General features: G+C 43.8%; 1 protein-coding gene across 5 annotated transcripts in view; it reads right to left on the bottom strand.

Moving 5' to 3' along the window:
* ELMO1 (engulfment and cell motility 1) overlaps positions 1–16,637 on the bottom strand; it is a 469,444-nt gene that overhangs the window by 289,540 nt on the left and 163,267 nt on the right. For all 5 annotated transcript variants that reach the window (XM_053661620.1, XM_037126577.2, XM_037126578.2 and 2 more), the window contains 2 exons: positions 10,006–10,041; positions 3,791–3,890 (listed from right to left, as the gene is read on the bottom strand). In XM_053661620.1, coding sequence (XP_053517595.1) covers positions 3,791–3,890; positions 10,006–10,041 — 136 coding nt within the window. The remainder of the gene's footprint in view (positions 1–3,790; positions 3,891–10,005; positions 10,042–16,637) is intronic.

The following is a 16,637-nucleotide window of genomic DNA, read 5'->3' as shown; positions in this document are numbered from 1 at the left end:
CACTTAGAATGAGGTCTTAAATTCTCCCATGTTATCAAAACCAAAATGAACCATGGAGAGCCTGGAGCTCTGCTCCTGTAAGTTAAAGTGTCCAGGCAGAGGCCATAAATCTCCCAAGTTTTTCAGAGGCAACAATTACTGGGTCTCTAAACCGAAACGGCTGGATGCGTGTCCAGCACTGGAAACACCGCAGGGTGATCCGGGCCCTCCCGCAGGGCTGGGATTTCCAGAGCATATGTATGGCACCTCCCTGCCACGAAAAGGCACCAATGTTACCCTTGGCAAGGAAAAAAAACAACTCGTAACGCAGAAAAGTTCCAGGGTTTTTTTCAGTTTGGTGTTTTTCTTCTCATTTCTTTTTTCTCCCTGTCTCCTACCCTCTCCCTAAAGTAGTCAAGTCTTTAAAAACCAACAACACTATATATCAGTGTTAAGGGATTCCAAGCATCAAAGGGCTTGTGAAATTCTGTTATTTTTTGCAAACACAGTTTGTAACTAGAATCTAAGTCCACACATAACCAAATGGACAAAGTAGTAGCATAGGAGATAGGGGCTGGTGGGGACAAAACACCTCCCCAAAGTGCTATGAATTTGGCTTTAACAGGAAGCCAAGTCTGTATCGCAGAGATAAGCATCTTTTGTCAGTGGATTTTGGTCCAGATAAAGCTCCATTGAGAAGACAGTTGTCCACATACAATGCCTGGGTTGTCAGATGCTGAATTTGATCCAGCTAGAGAGTGAAAAAATTAATCTTGCAATAACTATCGATTATAAAGTGATTTTTGGATGACTGCCTTTTGAATTCACATTTGAAGTTGAGATCTAATTGGCAAAAAAAGGAAAGAGAATGGGAACAAGGCCATGGATTAGGTTAAATGTGTTGCCTTCTGAAAAAAATATCTCATTTTTTTAATGAAAACTATCAAGATTGTTAGTCTCTGCTTCTTTCATTTCTTAGAACCTTTCATTTTATTCCAGTGAATGGAAAACATTTTCTTAAGCAGTTGGGAAGTTAAATTATTGTCATTCTTTCTCACCACTTCTCACATCATTTAAAAAAGAGAGCGTGGTCATTCCTTTCCACTTAGAACCGAAATTTTACTTGAAATACACTTTGATACGATGCCTCTGTATTCCTTCTCTCCTTCAAGTTCTAGGGTTAAAAAAATGCTTCTGAAGCAGATTTCATGCATTCATTTCACAGATATTTATTAACAGATATTTATTAACGTCGGTGCCAGGCTCTGAGAACAGCGTCACTGAGAAAGCGCGGTTCCACCTTCCTAGGACTCACAGTCCAGTGGGAGACCCATACCAGTGAATCGAAAAGTCACAGAAGTGTGACAAGTGCTGGAACAGGGACAGTCACGAGACAGGAGGGGACTCAGAGCAGGAGGAATTGCGTAACTGTACACCAGAGAGGTCAGAGACGGCTGAACAAGAGGCAGCGCTGGTGGCCAAGTCTTCAGAGGCTATTCTCTCTGCCACTTGAAAACAAGGACAAGTGCGTGAGCATGGGGGCAGGAGCCTGAGCCAGGAAACCAAGGACAGCCTACTCACTGAACCTCCGAGCCACTGTGTCCTTGCCTCCTGACCAGAAATAACAAGACCCTCTCTGCTGGAGAGGATTCCTGCTGGGATCGAAAGAAGTAATGTTTGTGAACACACAGGATGACTCCCAGGAATTTGCCTTCAGAAGAGCGCTGTTTTTATAACAAAAAAAGGCTCCAGTAACAGAGGGCAAGGCAAATGGAATGGAGGAAAGGAGGCCTGCCATAAATTCAGAGTAAGTGAAGATTTTTGTTGAGTATCAAAAATCCACAAAAACCAGGATCTTCAGATTGAACTTGCTTCTCCAGAACCTTCACCTGAGAGAGACAAACAAGAGCAACTTGCCCTCTGCTTTCACAATCTGTGGCTCACCTTTCTTGCTACCTGCTCAGGAAGTCCCTCATAACACTTCAGATTTCCTTTGGCTTTCTCATCTCTAATCCCCCCCCTTTTCTTTTCAGCGATTTTGATAGAGAGGGAAAAAAGGGCCTACACCTTTTATGGGTGTTTTCTAAGTGGGTCCCACTGCTCATCACCCTTGGCTTTACACCCCTGTGGAAGGCAAGAGGCTCAGAGGCATGTCAAGAGCACCCCGGGTTTCTGATCAGCTCTCGTCTGAAATACACATGCAGCATCATCCAGGGGTCCAGTCTGTGGGGGTCCTTTCCTGATACCCTCATTCAACAGACTAGGGGCTCTGGTATGTCCTTCAATTCAAGGCAGTTATCTCCCTCAAGATATTAACTTTGAAAGGAAAAAGAATAACTTTACAGCAGGGAGACTCAGCAGATGCCACCTCAGCCACACGGTCAAGGTCAACATCACTGTTAATGAAGACATATGGCCAGTAGGTGCCCCACTGTGATGCACTGAGCAGGACACAACATTACTTCTCTAGCATTCTTGCCAAAAATGCATAACCTTAATTCAACCATCAGGGAAGTATCAAAGAAACCCAGATTGAGGGACATTCCACAATATAAGTGCTCAGTACCGCTCAAGAATGTCAAAGTCACAAAAGATAAGGAAAACTTGAGGAACTTTCAGACTGCAAGACACCAAGGAGACATGACAATTGAGTGCAGTGCAGGGTGCTGGACGGGGTCCTTAACCGGGGAAGGGACATTAGAAGAGAAACTGATGAACCCCAGTACTGACAATAGCATCGCGCCACTGTTGCTTTCTCAGTTGTGATCAACGGTTGTGCCATCAATGGTTGTGCAAAACGTTAACATCAGGGGAAGCTGGGTGAAGGGCACACGGGAACATTCTATATTATCTTTTGCCACTTTTCTGTCTGTCTGCCATGATTTCAAAATAAAACATTTACAAAATTCTAGCGACCTACCTCCACTGAGTTTTACTTTGATTTTCCAGCTTTTGCAAAGATTCTCTGAAATTCCTTATTTTAGAAAACCCTTCCCAGGAACCTACACTCTTAGAAAGTAAATTTATGCATTCTGAACATCTCTTCCTGCCCAATACAACAAAAGGAAGAAACATGCCATTCCATTTATAAACCATTTCACAAACACAAAGAGAGGAAAAATAAGCTAACAAATTAATAGTAATAACCCCTCATTTAATAGTTATAAAGATGGGAAGCAGCGCTCTAAGTGTGCAGGTCTGCCGTTATGTCGGCCAGCTGCAGGTTTGGTGGGGGGGCTCCCTCACTCTCCCCACAGGAGGTCCCTTTATAAGCTCCTCCTATGGAAGGAGGAGCCAGTGGAACTGACCAATCACAGAGATGCTTACTGCACCCTCCTGACAAGGGAGCAGCCTTACTCAGCCCAAGAGGCAAGGACTTCCTTCTCTTACTGCCTTGCTTCTGACCCAGCCATGCAGGAAATGAGTGTACTGGGAATTTTTCCCTTTTCCTGAACACAGGGTTGAGGGTGGAAGATTCAGGAGGAGCATCAGCAACTGTGTGTTGGTCGTGAGAACAGCAGAGCCCTGCATTGGGACACAGCGCACACTTGTGTGGCCTTAACAACGTGGCATCTTGACTTTTCTTGACTGTGGACTCTCTGTGCAATCCCTTAAGATCTCAGTGGGGAGAAAAATACCATTTTCACATATAATTTAGGCGCCCTGACCCCTTTACATATAATACTATCAAAAACCCACCCACCTTTTAACAAAGATCTAATGAAAACAACTCTTAGACATCCTCCAAGCAGAGAATAATATCCAGGAATGGAGGAAGCGATTTAAGCCCCGGTGGCACCACGTGCATTACCTTCTTAATGAACGCCACTGAAAATGTATCCCAGGACACTATGCCGTGGTCCATCAGCTCCACAAAGGCCGTCAGGGTGAAGGACAGCATGTCTCCAAAGCTGGAAAACACAGGGAGGCACAATGGTCACAGGCCAGGAGCGGGCACAAGGAAAGACCCAGAAGGGACAAAGCCCCTTTACTGTCCATGGGAACCAACAGGGAAGATGAGGAAAAACACTCTCAAGAGCATTAGCACTTTGCAAAGGATCTGCATGGTCCCTGTGTACCTGCGTGTGTGTGCGTGTTCTGTCTTTACACAATATCTATGGAAATAACGACAGTTGGCGGGCAACGGTAACAGATTCACTGTGGCTCAGACACCTGCAGGAAGGGTCTCTTGTGTGTGTCAGACACCCAACCAGAAATGCAGCAAGTTCAGGGGACAGCTGTTTTGTCCCTTATCAGACAACATTCTGATTTCCAGTGCCTTCAAACCAACACTTCAACGGACACAAATCTTCAACAGAAACTCACCTCTCCTATAAATTTTCATCATAAAAAATATTCACTGGAAACTTTCCAGAGCTGTTCTCTGCAAGTTCATTGCTTTTGCTCATCAGGACTTCTACACTGTGCACAACCTCAGTGACTCATGGGCTTGGTTTTTTAAAAAATAAAGTTGCTTGTTCACATTTTCAATCTGTAGATTCATATACGCCACCACTGCTACACTACAAGGTCTCATAAAATGTGTGCAGTGACTGTTCCCATCAATTTTCAATTAATAGAATAGAAAGCAGGCTTGTGTTTCTCTTAAGACAGCTGCACAATTTTCCTTCTTCCTCGTGTACTCAGTCTATAGCCTCAGTCATGACCTTGGAAAGCCAACTTCATCCAGAAGCTTTGGTGCTGTAAAGAAACCTACAGGGGAGGATGCAGCTCTCAGGAAAGGGGCCCTGAGACACGAGGGACAGAAATGGGTAAGCGTGTGATTCCTGGAACCAGACAGCAGACAGTCCCCTCCAGCTCTCTGTGGGAGTTTTCTGATGCAGTCTCTGCCTCAGTTTCCTCATTTATTAAAAAAGGGGACAATGATGCTAGTGGTGGTGGTGATGATACCTAACCCTGGGGATTGTCCGGGGAGGTAAAACAAGCTACCGTGCTGAAAGCCCTCCACGCAGCAGGCAGAGGGTAGAGAGTAGCCTTTGAGTGTGAGCTGTGATCGTTATGCAAATGTTGTGTTTTAACAAGGTAACTGGGGCCTGTGATTTTCAAAATGTTTACCCTTTGTTGTGTCAAGATTATCTGTCTCTGGAGCCAGAAAAATAAAACTGGCAGGAAAGCCACACCACTCAGGCTGCACAGAGAAGCCACAAATGCTTTTTTAAAAAGGCTTTTTTTCTGAGTCACAGCTGGGCAATCCCCGTCCTACAGGTGCCCCTAGGTGGCATCAGAGGATCACAAGCCAGTAAAGAAATTCCAGACAAGAAAATAAACTCCCGTGAAGGAGAGAAAAAGAGACAGACAGGAGAAAAATGGGTTGAAAACAGTAGCAAGAAAGAGTAATGAAATTCCCGAATGACTCTTTCTACAATGAGTCAAGGAAATCCAAACATTAGACAGAAAGAAAGCAAGCCAGATAATAAAGTATTAGTAAGATTTATTAATAGATTTTGCAGGCATTAGTATAATAATGTAACCACAATTACATTATTATACAATAATGTGTACTGTTTGTAGTAAAACTATTTTAGCTAACTTATTATTTTATTACAGTATTAGTAGTACACAGTATTAGCTAAATGTTTTGACTAAAAAAAAAGAAAAAATGGCAAGCATATCACTAATGGTTGCCGTTTGCTCACGCCTGGCATGCCACGAGACCTCACCCACTAAAAGATTCCCACCTGCAGGACTGGGGGCAGCGCTATCTGCTCCCGACTGAGCCCCAGAGCGGCCTCAATGTCACTGCTAGCAGAGCAAGCATGCAAAGGCAGTGACGAGCAATGCACGCACTGTGGGAATCAGACTCTTCCTCACATTCCCCGTAGCTCGCTGAGGCTGGGTGGACATGGCATTGGTCTTCATGAACCACTTCAGAAGCAAAAGCTCAATTATATTTATGCTTCTAATTATCTGAAGGCAAAATGACTTTACACCTCGCTCAATGAACCCACAATCCACGTGGCCTTGGTAATGTCTGGGGATGGTCCCTCATCTCCAAATGCTCCAGAACGCTGCCTACAGACTCCTTCTGGAAGGGCCTTGGAAAAAATATGGAGAGAAAGGGGACCAGTCTCATTTGGTCTGCAGACCTCCACGCTGCTCTGGGGCCAGTGCTTCTACCTCCATGGTGGTTAAGGAGGTGCAGCACCAGTTCTAAGACAGCAGACAGGGCTGCCTGTGTTGTACGAATTACCCATCAGTGTGAATGATCAGTAAGCGAGGGAAGAAAAGCTTCTTCACATCCTACACCCAAGCGCCCAAAGGGAGGATTACTTTCTTGATCCATCTAACAACATTTTATACACATGTGATATGACATATTTTATATAAATATTACCTAATAACATTTATATCTATTTTATATAGGTATCAATATAATTACATATTATATATTAAATGGTATACATTATATAGATGTTTTCACCATGTTATGATGCATGAATGCCATTAGATACACCTATATATGCTGTGTTGCCTATTATATTATTAAATATATAATACACACAATATACTATGTATACAACATATAGGTAACATTTATAATTCATTATGACTGGTTGCTGGATGGCACACCAGCTTTCCAGGAGGGAGGACTTTTTCCAAAGTCCACTGCAAACCCTCAGCTGCAAGGGCAGGATGGCCACACTAACACGACATTTCACTCCAGATCAGTGGACTCACTGCTTCGTTTCCAGGATGAATGGGAGCTCTCACCCCACCCAGGTGCAGGCGTGGACTCCCACTCCCACCAGAGGGGTGGTGTCAGCTGCAAGGACAGGAAGACAGGAGCCACGCCTGACCTCTGAGCCCCATGCTGGGTGCCTCAGATCAAACACAGAACAACTCCCAGGCCCCTGTGGGAGCACTGTGAGTCGTTGGGTTTATTAATGTTGCATGCCGCACTCAGGTAAAGATTTTGCAGTGCTGCCTGCCACAAATCACGCCAACCGTACACTCCCTAAGCTGGTGAAGAGTCCCTGGACCAGCCAACACATCCTGTGTGCTCACCTACTCAGTAGAGACCATCTTCATTCCAGCAGGTTTCAACCAACCTCCCAGCACTGGAACGCATGCTGCTGGGTTTATAGAAGAACAGTGCTTCTAAATGTTTCCATGGGGTGCCGTGCCCAAGATAAGTGGAGGAAAGGGGAAGTAAAGGGCAGTTTTAAAGCTCTCCATAAATCACACTGAATACATTCTAAATTGCCAACGTTAATGAATATAGTTCTGGCCTGTTCTATGAGTTTTTCCATGTATAGCAGGTTCTTGAATAACATCATTCAGTTTAATGGCATTTTGTTATAATGTTGATGAGATGCCATAAGCAGTTAAATCTTGTTTATATCAATTAGCCTGTGGTAAGACTGCTTTCCCTCTGCAATGTTTTGCCGTGTCTTCAAGAACCTATGGATGAAGCTAAGTAGGGACTTACTAATGTCTCTTTTCTGTGTGGTAAAGTGTATATATATTGAACCGTATGGATTTCTACATCACCCTTTAGGCCTCGCCTTGACCTTCAGAATTAGAGCATGATTTATGTCAGTGGACATTCTTTTGGCTCCTTTGTTAAAAATTTAACTCTGGGTCAGTTCTAGACTCTTCACGCCATTGACCTCTCCATCCCCTTATAAAAATATCACACTGTCTTAAGAACTAACTTTATAGCAGTAAGTCTTGAAATCATTTCATGAAATCCCTCAACTGTGTGGATCTTTGTTGTATTTTCAAGACTGTTTTGGCTATTCTATGCATTTCTTATAAGCTTTAAGACTGGCTTATAGTATCTTTTTTAAAAAATTGTATTGCACTGAACCTGAAGTTAAATTGAGGGAGAATTACTATCTTAACAATACCGTGTCTTTCAAACCCTGAAACGGTACCTTTTCCTCTTATTTAGTTTTTTTGTTTCTTTTGGCAATGTATTTATTTTTCATTAAAACAGATAGTGCATGTCTCTTGTTAAATTTATTCTTAAAATTTTTGTGATTTTTGATACCTTGTAAAGAAGTTTTTAAATTTCATTTTTCAGTTATTTATTGTTAGTGCATAAAAATACATCACTTTTAAATACTAGTGTTGTATCCAGAAACCTTGCTAAATTCAATTATGAGATCTAGCAATGTCTTTGTAGATTTCTTGGGATTTTTCACATAACAATCACATCTTCTACAAACAGAGTTGGTTTTTACTTCTTCCTTTCTGATCATACATCTTTTATTTCTTTCTTGACTTATTGCTATGGCTAAAAACTCTAGTACAATGTTGAACAGAAGTACAAAACACATTTGCCTTATTTCCAGTCTTTAGGGGGAGTAAGTTCAGTCTTCTAATGTTAAGAAGAATGCATTTTTGTCACCTTTATGAGGTTGAGGAAGCTGCCTCTATTCCCAGATTGCTGAGAATATTTATGAGTGATGTTGGATTTTACTAAGTGCTTTTTCTATAACTATGATATATTTCCTGTATCTATTAAGATTATGTTTTCTCCCTTCTTTTACTAAGTGCTGAATCACACACAGTGACTGATTTCCAAACATTTCCATTCCTGAAGTAAACCTTTACTGGCTGTGAGGCAGTATCCATTTTATATATTGCTTAATTCTATTTGTAATATGTTGCACCTCTGTTCATTTGGTGATCTGTAATTTTTATTTCCTGGATTGTCTTTCTCAGGTTTTGCTATCAGGGTGACTCAGCATCGTTACTTAGTCTGAGTAAGCTACTCTGCCATTTCAAGAGCCAGGGCCCTGAGCAGTGATCTTGCCCATGAGGCATGAACCAAAACCATGGTTCCCACACAGTCTCACTTCCAACATCTCTGCGTACCTAAGAGTAAAATGACTGGAGATGAATTTTAAGGCATCGCTTAGGCTTCAGAGCTCCAGATTCCTCGACATTAGCAAGTTGCATGAGGTTGTTAAAAGGAAAACTCAGCTTGAATCCCGTTGCACCACCTGATTTCAACTCCTGCATGACGGAAATGATGCTAATTTTACCAGTCCTGTGTGGCAGCTACCAGTGTGAATCAGAGTAATGAGTGCAAATACGCGGAAGTGCCCAGGCACTTTCCAATAAACTCTCATCAAAGACGGCTCAACCTTCATCACCCTTCAATGCTTGTACTATATGAAAAATAGGCATCAAAGTAAGATTTCACAGGCTTTATCCTAAAAACCCAAGACTGCTTTCTATCCTTGATTGCGATTTAATAACTGAAGATTTCCTGCAACCCACGTCTTTCTGTGTGGAAGGGCAGGAGAGGGCAAACCATTTGAGAGCAAGACCCCCGCTACCTTGGGGGTCAGGGGTCAGGGGCAGAAGGTGGTCAGGGTTTCCTCTGAGGGCTTACAAACACCCACTTTCAGGTGCTCTTCGGTCTGGCTCCTCAAACTGAAATTATCTGCCTGACAACTCAGCCAAATGGAAACGTGTTCAGCCTCCTACACGGAGTTTGTTAGACGTCTTCGGTCTCATCTTGTTAAGTGGATAAGAAAGGCACTGAGGAGTAAAAGCTCTAAGGTGGAAGAAGTCCTGAGAACTCCAGGCAAAATGATGGTGAGATTCACTTAAGACAGGGGACTGAGGACTTCCTCCAACTCAAAGGAGATCATTTTCACTCCACACTTCAACCCAGAGTTTTGTGTGGGTTTTTTTGACTGAGCCACTGAAGAAAATCAAAGGCCTTTGACTTTGAACATCATATAGGCCGCCAAAGAGAAAGTTTTTGTTTAATGCAATACATAAAATCATGCCTCGCCCTGCTCCAGAAGAAGGGTAGCCATCCTTATGGGCTCATTTTGTGGTTGCAAACATAAAACGCCCTTTCTGTCGCAAAGCCGAAAGAAAAGGGAAATAAAATTTTAAAGGACCTGTTTATAAGAACATCAAACAGCAAAACAAAATCACTTACTCAAAATAGCTACATGCACAGCTATCAGAGGACTGGGCTAACAATGCGGAGAAGCAGAGGGTGTTATATAATCGGAATCAACAATCGTAAATTCTTACCAAGGCTTCATGATCTTCTGCAACTTCTGGTATCGTCTGCAAAAGTGAAGAACAATCATGTGAGAAGCAGGTCTGAAAGCAGTGATTTCTACACAAGTTACGTGTCTTGAAGACAGACTTGACTGCCATGACATAAGGAAACCTTATTCACACTGAACCGTTATTCAAAGAAATAAACTGGTGTTTTCTAATGGTAAGAAATAATAAAAAGACAAGATTAAACTACTGTAATCAACCTATAAAATTTACTTATGAGTAAAGGCAACAAGAACACTCCATTTGCCTCAGAACGAATTTATGTTCGAGGCAGAAAAATCCCAGGAGGAAAGAATAGGTACATTTTTAATGAAAAAGGTGAAGCCTAAAAGTACCAGACTGGTTATTCTTAAATATATCCTCAATAATGAAGACACTGTGGCCTATCTTTCTTGGGTAAAATGTCCACTGATTTTACTTTCCCTTCTCGTGAGAGAAAAAAAAATCTGAAGGAAGACATGCTGAGACACTGCAATAGTCTTGGACAACAGATGGGACTCTGGGGTGGTAGCCTGCAAAAAAAAAAGTGTGCAAGAGACAAATCTTGTCTGCAAGAAAGGCCCATGATGCTTCTTCTTAAAACCCTGGGGTCATGAAGATAGGGGAGCAAGCGCTTCTAACCTTATCCAGCCACCTGCATTCCCCGAGGCTGCCAAACCTCTCTGGCATTAAGTATCCTCGTCCCTCTGCATTGACTACACTACTCCTCCAGTCCACCCAGCAAAGTCCTACCCCAAACTGTCCCTTTGGAGCCTCGCTCTGATTTCCCTTCCTTGACCAGAGTGAGCCCACCCACATCCGCCCGTGCTGAGGCTACCACAGCCTTGAGGCTCAGGACATCTACTGCCTGTCCCGCTCCGAGGGCAGGGCCTCCGCACAGTGACACACCGCCCTGATGCAGAGTTAGGGTAGGTCCTCTGTAAGGGGTTGATGAATAATGTGGCTCCTCCGAAGTGAGGTTTCACATTTGAACCACATACAACGTAACCACTTCAGAAACCTAACTGACCACAATATCAGATCTGGTCTTAGGTAAAACTGGGGGATTAAAAATGTATATAAAGAGATATTCCTCTTCCTTCTCCCCTCCTTTACTTGTCCTTCTTCTAAACAAAAATAAGAGAGTGTTGGCTTATGCATTAATTACAAATTATTAATTACAAATTGACACTACAGTGTCAATGCCTGGAAGGCGCTATTTTAAGCAGTCAAAGGGAACACCAGTAATGAGACAGAGAGACCTCATATATGTGTGGTCAATAGGGTGCAACTAGCCCTGGCTAGTGTAACTCAGTGGATTGAGCGCGGGCCTGCAAACTACACAATCGCAGTTCGATTCCCAGTCAGGGCACATACCTGGGTTGCAGGCCAGTTCCTACCAGGGGACACATGAGAGGCAACCATACATTGATATTTCTCTCCCTCTCTCCTTCCCTTTCCCTCTAGAGCTAAATAAATAAAATATTTAAAAAAAAATAGGGTGCAATTAAAAAAGCAAACACACACAAGCATCCGTGATATCCCAGCCAGAGACATATACATAGGTCTAAACTTTGGGTAAAACTGTGGGGGGGTGGGGGGGTTTCTACGGGAAATCACGCAGTGTTTATACGGAGCCCCCTCCTCTGGGTTCTCCCACTGCAGCCTTATCGTCCAGCCGATGCATGTGTATATCCTGTCCTGTCTGTTAGCAATTTGACTTCTTCCCTGAAGGTGAAAAACCAGTTTTGTCTCCATTTGCAATTCATTTCAACATTCCTGGGCTCCAAATAAATTTGAGCCCTTTTAACTTTTCCTTTGAAATGGTTAAAACATTGTGCCTGATTCTCTCATTTCCCATGAGTGAAATGAATTCTTTTAACATGCGTTCATTTTTATGTAAAAGTCATGCTTTTATCTTTCTCCTGAAAATTACCTTTAATAAACGACCTTTTAGCAAACCCGAATTTGATAGTCTACAACATGGCTGACCTGTGTTCTTAACAAGTGCCCAGGTGGTCAGTGAAAAGAGAAGAGAAAGAAAGAGTTCCAGATTGAAGGAGATTAGGGAGAGATGGCACAAGTGCGTGCACGGTGCTGCCTTCAGTTCTATCTTTATATTGATATTAAAGCACACGTGTGGGAAAGCTGATGAAACTTGGCCTTGTGACTTTTCCATTCAGCGTGTGAATGCTAAATTAATTAAACCAGGAGGTCAGTGGACTGAGGCAGTGCTAATGCCTTGGTGGCCAATAAAAGCCAACTCAGAATCTAGGCCAGTCACTGCCTCAAGGTTTCAACCCATCACAGCCAACTAGGCTTTAACTGTAGCCAATCAAATAATTCCCTCATTTTGCTCCACCTCTTCTCTATAATAGCCTTTCCCTCTGGGGCAGGGGCACCCAACCTGCGACCTCTGGCCCAGGAGGGCTGTGAATGCGGCCCAACACACAATCATAAATTTATTTAAAATATTATAATTTTTTGTGTGTGATTACATGTCACAGTGTATTTAATGTATGGCCCCAAACAACCCTTCTTCCAGTGTGGCCCAGAGACCGCAAAAAGTTGGACACCCCTGCCCTGGGGGTATCTGCTGGGGCAGAGTCCCTAACCACCTCCAGTTTGGGGTGATGGATTTGAGCTGATTTTTGCTCAAATAAATTCTTAGAATTTTATTACACCTCAGTTTATCTTTGAATGGAAACATTTCAAAACAAATTATAAAAGTGTGTGTATATGTAAGTAATACATAAAGCAGCCCCTGAAATTTTTCAAAGCAGCCTTCCAGCCTGGGTGCCTGAGCGCCCTCAGGTTTCTGTGTGTGTCCCACCTTCCCGAGCCGCCCTTGGCCTTGGCAAATTGCCCCTGACCAGAGAGCAGAGATAAATTCAGTGCCATGTCACAAGTCATGGTGTTTTCCTTCTCAACTTCCTCCTGCTAGCTTTGCGTGAAGCAAAAGCAGAAGAGGAACTATTTTGTTGCGATGTCTGTTTTCCTAACTGAGGTTCTTTCTCTGTGTGTCTCACAATACCCCTTTTTAAAGCTACGTGAGGAGGAGCCCAAATGTTTCTGGAAAGGCTGATGTTTCACAGTGGCCCCATGCCTTTCCTTTCAGCCCAAGAGATGGCATTCTTTTACAGCAGAAGACAATCTCTCCCATCAGGCTGTGGGAGGCTTCTCCTTTCCATCACCAGGGAGAGGCACAAAGATGCACAGACAAAGCAAACAGAGGTGGGGTGGAGGGAGATCAAGTTTGGGGAAGTTTCTGCCCCAGGGCCCCTGACAAAGCCCAGAAGGTTGGCCCCTCTAGTGTTTGTGATGCAAATAGCCAGCCAGGCAGCTCTCCTGGAACTCCTGCAGCCCTGCTGGGTACACGTGCCAGGACCGCAGGCAGGGGGCGCTGCACACCCACAGCCATGTAGCTGCTGAGCCCACAGGCCACCACAGGGAGCAGCTTCTGTCCGGGTCCTGGGAGCTGTTTGCTCTTCCAAGGGGAAGTGCAGGCGTGCGCAGAGACCTGCACTCGGCTCCAGAACAGCCCCAGTTTCTAAGCCACGCCAAATTCTCAGAAGCAAGAGCGTGAGTTACAGCTGATAATCCCTGTCTGTAGGGACGAACAAAGTGACTTTCAGAAAAGAAATTCATCTTCTGTGTGAGGACAAAATTTCAAAGAAGGCCATACGCAGTCCGAAACTGTCAGCGGCCACAGTGCGTCCCGCCCCCACCCCAAGTGCCCAACCCAGGGTCAGGAGCATCCAGCACTCAGATAACACCCACTTTGCTAAATGAATAAAACCCACAAGTCCACTCTCAAGTGTGAGCGCTGGGCAACATCAAAGACAAGTCATCGTTCAGGAAGCCCAGCGCCAGGCATACTTCAGTGTGCTCCCAGAAGACACTGATTCCAGCGAGGAGAAAAGGCATCGAATAATGGAAGTTTAACATAAAACTGCTCGTGTTAATGAACATGTCCACAATCTTTATAAACACAACCACATATAACTAACTAGACACACACGCAGGAGGACCATCTCTTCTGGGTCATGTGTATGACAGCATGGGGAGGGAACTCACAGTTGATACAATTAATGCTGTTTGTTTTTACGACCATCACTGGGAGGCTTTCCTTACGTCTAAAATAACTGCGGGACTCTTTCCACTGTTCCTGATACAACCAAACTTGGGAGGAACGACTTCAAACTGAGCAAATATAAAGTACTTGTAAATTCCCCATATCAGGGTGAACTCACACCCCTCACTGCTATTTTTCTTAGAAAAGCTAGAATCTCTAAGGAAACATCAGCTCCGTATTGACCAGAGTGTTAGAAATGGCAACTCTCATGCCCCTAATGGTCAAGTATAAATTAAGATGCTTCAGCAAGCTATGAGGACATTCTTATTTTAAAACAGCTTTAAAACTGACCATAGGCTTGGAATCAGGAATTTTACCCCCCAAAAATAATTTAGATTCTCACAATGATTTTGCTAAATGACAAGCTGATCGCAAAATGCTCACAATCATGGGGAAAAAATGGAAAACAGTGTAAATGGTCAACAGTAGGGAAACAGTTAACCCATCCATCCCATGTCATCACACTATGTATCAACTGAACCCCAAGGAAGCTTTAAAAGTGAAATAATATGCAGACCACAGACAGGATGAGGGGCCCAACCTGGGGTCACATGAAAATACTGTCAGATGCAGAGGGCAGGCTACCAAAAGCACGACTGTCGTAATTCCACTTTTGTGAGACCTGCGCTTGTGTGCGGGAATGTAAAAGAACAGACGAAAAGTGTGTACACCACCAAGTGACAAATGTCTGCCTCGGGAAAGGTGGGTTAGGTGTGATTCTTACTTTCCTGCTTCTTAACAATAAACACTTCTAAACAATAACTGTAATGTCTACTGAGGACAGAAAACTAATTTTGAAAATTGACGTTCTGTAAATACGCAAATGTAACTTTTTTCACTCTAGGCTTTTCTGCACAGGGTGGTGCTAACAGCTTACTCGGGTTCCAAGGGCGGGCTCTTCCCATCATGTTGCCAAGTCGGGGTGGGGAAGGGGGACTCTCAAGGTGCTGCCCTTCATTCTGAGAAATGCCCCCCAGCCCGGCCCCGCTCTGTGACTCTTCACCAGAGAAGGACCCCGGGTGAGCTGCCAGCCGTCTGTACACGCAGAGGCACATGCTGAGAACACGGGGTTTAGGGAGAACCTGAGGAAGCTATTCACCGCAGGGAACTGAGGGTTGCACACACAAACCGTTCTTCTTTCAAACCAAATAAAATACATTATTTCTAGGAAATCTCTTCGTGCCCATTTTTTAAAAACGTTGTCCATTCCAGAATGTTCCCTGCCATCTCCTTATTCAGGTTGGGGCACCACGTTCCCCCACAACTTCGCTGGCTTCCACACTTACTTCCATCTCAAGCTAAAACTAGGAAGGGAATTTCCAAATTCCACGAGGGAAGAAAAATTAAATTAGGGTTTTAAATGCAGTACTCTGCCAAAGTGACACTTCCCCATTGCTCCTCTGTGCCTGATTCTGCCCCGTGGCCCCTCCTGGTACCAGCTGGAGAGAGAGACCTTTAAAAGCTCAGCCTTGGGTAATGACATGCAGGCGGGTAATTTCTGAATCTCATTACAGCTCAAAGTCAGGAGATAAATTCCAGCTACATTTCTTCAGCGTTTCCTAACATTTCCACAGGTCCTGCCTAGAAACCTCTGCCTTCCCCAGCTGGAAGTCTGCCCAGCGTCCTGACTAAATGCCTTCCAAGCTGCAGGATCGATTTAATTTGTGTGGTTTCCATTCCAAAGGTTTCCTGCTAATTAATTAAAGTCTTGTGCGAAGTTTAATTGAGAAGCCAAGTTTTCCTTATAAGAAAAAATGCCTTTCTCTTTTCTTTTCCATCTGAATAAAAGATCTTGGGGGAAAAAAAAACAGCTGAGGATCAAATGAGCAGCTTCTCAGGAGGAGTGGCAGAACTCTTCCTGCAGAAGGAGGGCAGGCAGCCGGGGCACGACTTTGAACTTATGTAAAGTGGTGAGCAGGGCAGGAAAGGTTGATCTAGAGAGACACCAGTCGGTCCTTTCGAGTAACACCGTGTGCTGGGAAGATGAATGCGGAACAGAACTCACCGGAGATCTGGCCTTCAGTCCTGTTTACCTGTCTAGAACCCGGCTGTACGTAACAAAGCAGGATGGCTTATGAATTGTAAATAGCTAGATGTTACGTTGAGCAGAATGTGCTTTTTCACAAAAAGGATTCAATGACTGCGGCTCACTTATAGTCATTCGGTACTGACGTTCTCTCACAGAGTCCCCAGTCTTTCGTCTGAGGGATGTGACTCTTTGGAACCCCCTAGAGACAGAGGTAAGTCACACAGCGAGGTGGTAGCACAGAAGAAAAGTGATAAAATCAAAAGACAAGTACATAGCAACGTTCTTTTTAAGCAAAACAGGTGCTGTCCCTTTGATGAGGATTCTGGGCTCAATTATGCACCCCTCAAAATTCGTATAATGAGTCCCTGACCCCCACTATTTTACAATGGGACAGTATTTAGCAAAAGCACCTCCAAAGAGGTGATAAAGTGAAAATAAGCCATAAGGGTGTGT

This window comes from Artibeus jamaicensis, unplaced genomic scaffold (genome assembly GCF_021234435.1).
Source record: "Artibeus jamaicensis isolate MK-2021 breed Jamaican fruit bat unplaced genomic scaffold, CSHL_Jam_final contig_1016, whole genome shotgun sequence".
Lineage (NCBI taxonomy): Eukaryota > Metazoa > Chordata > Mammalia > Chiroptera > Phyllostomidae > Artibeus > Artibeus jamaicensis.
This window is presented reverse-complemented; position numbering and strand designations above follow the sequence as displayed.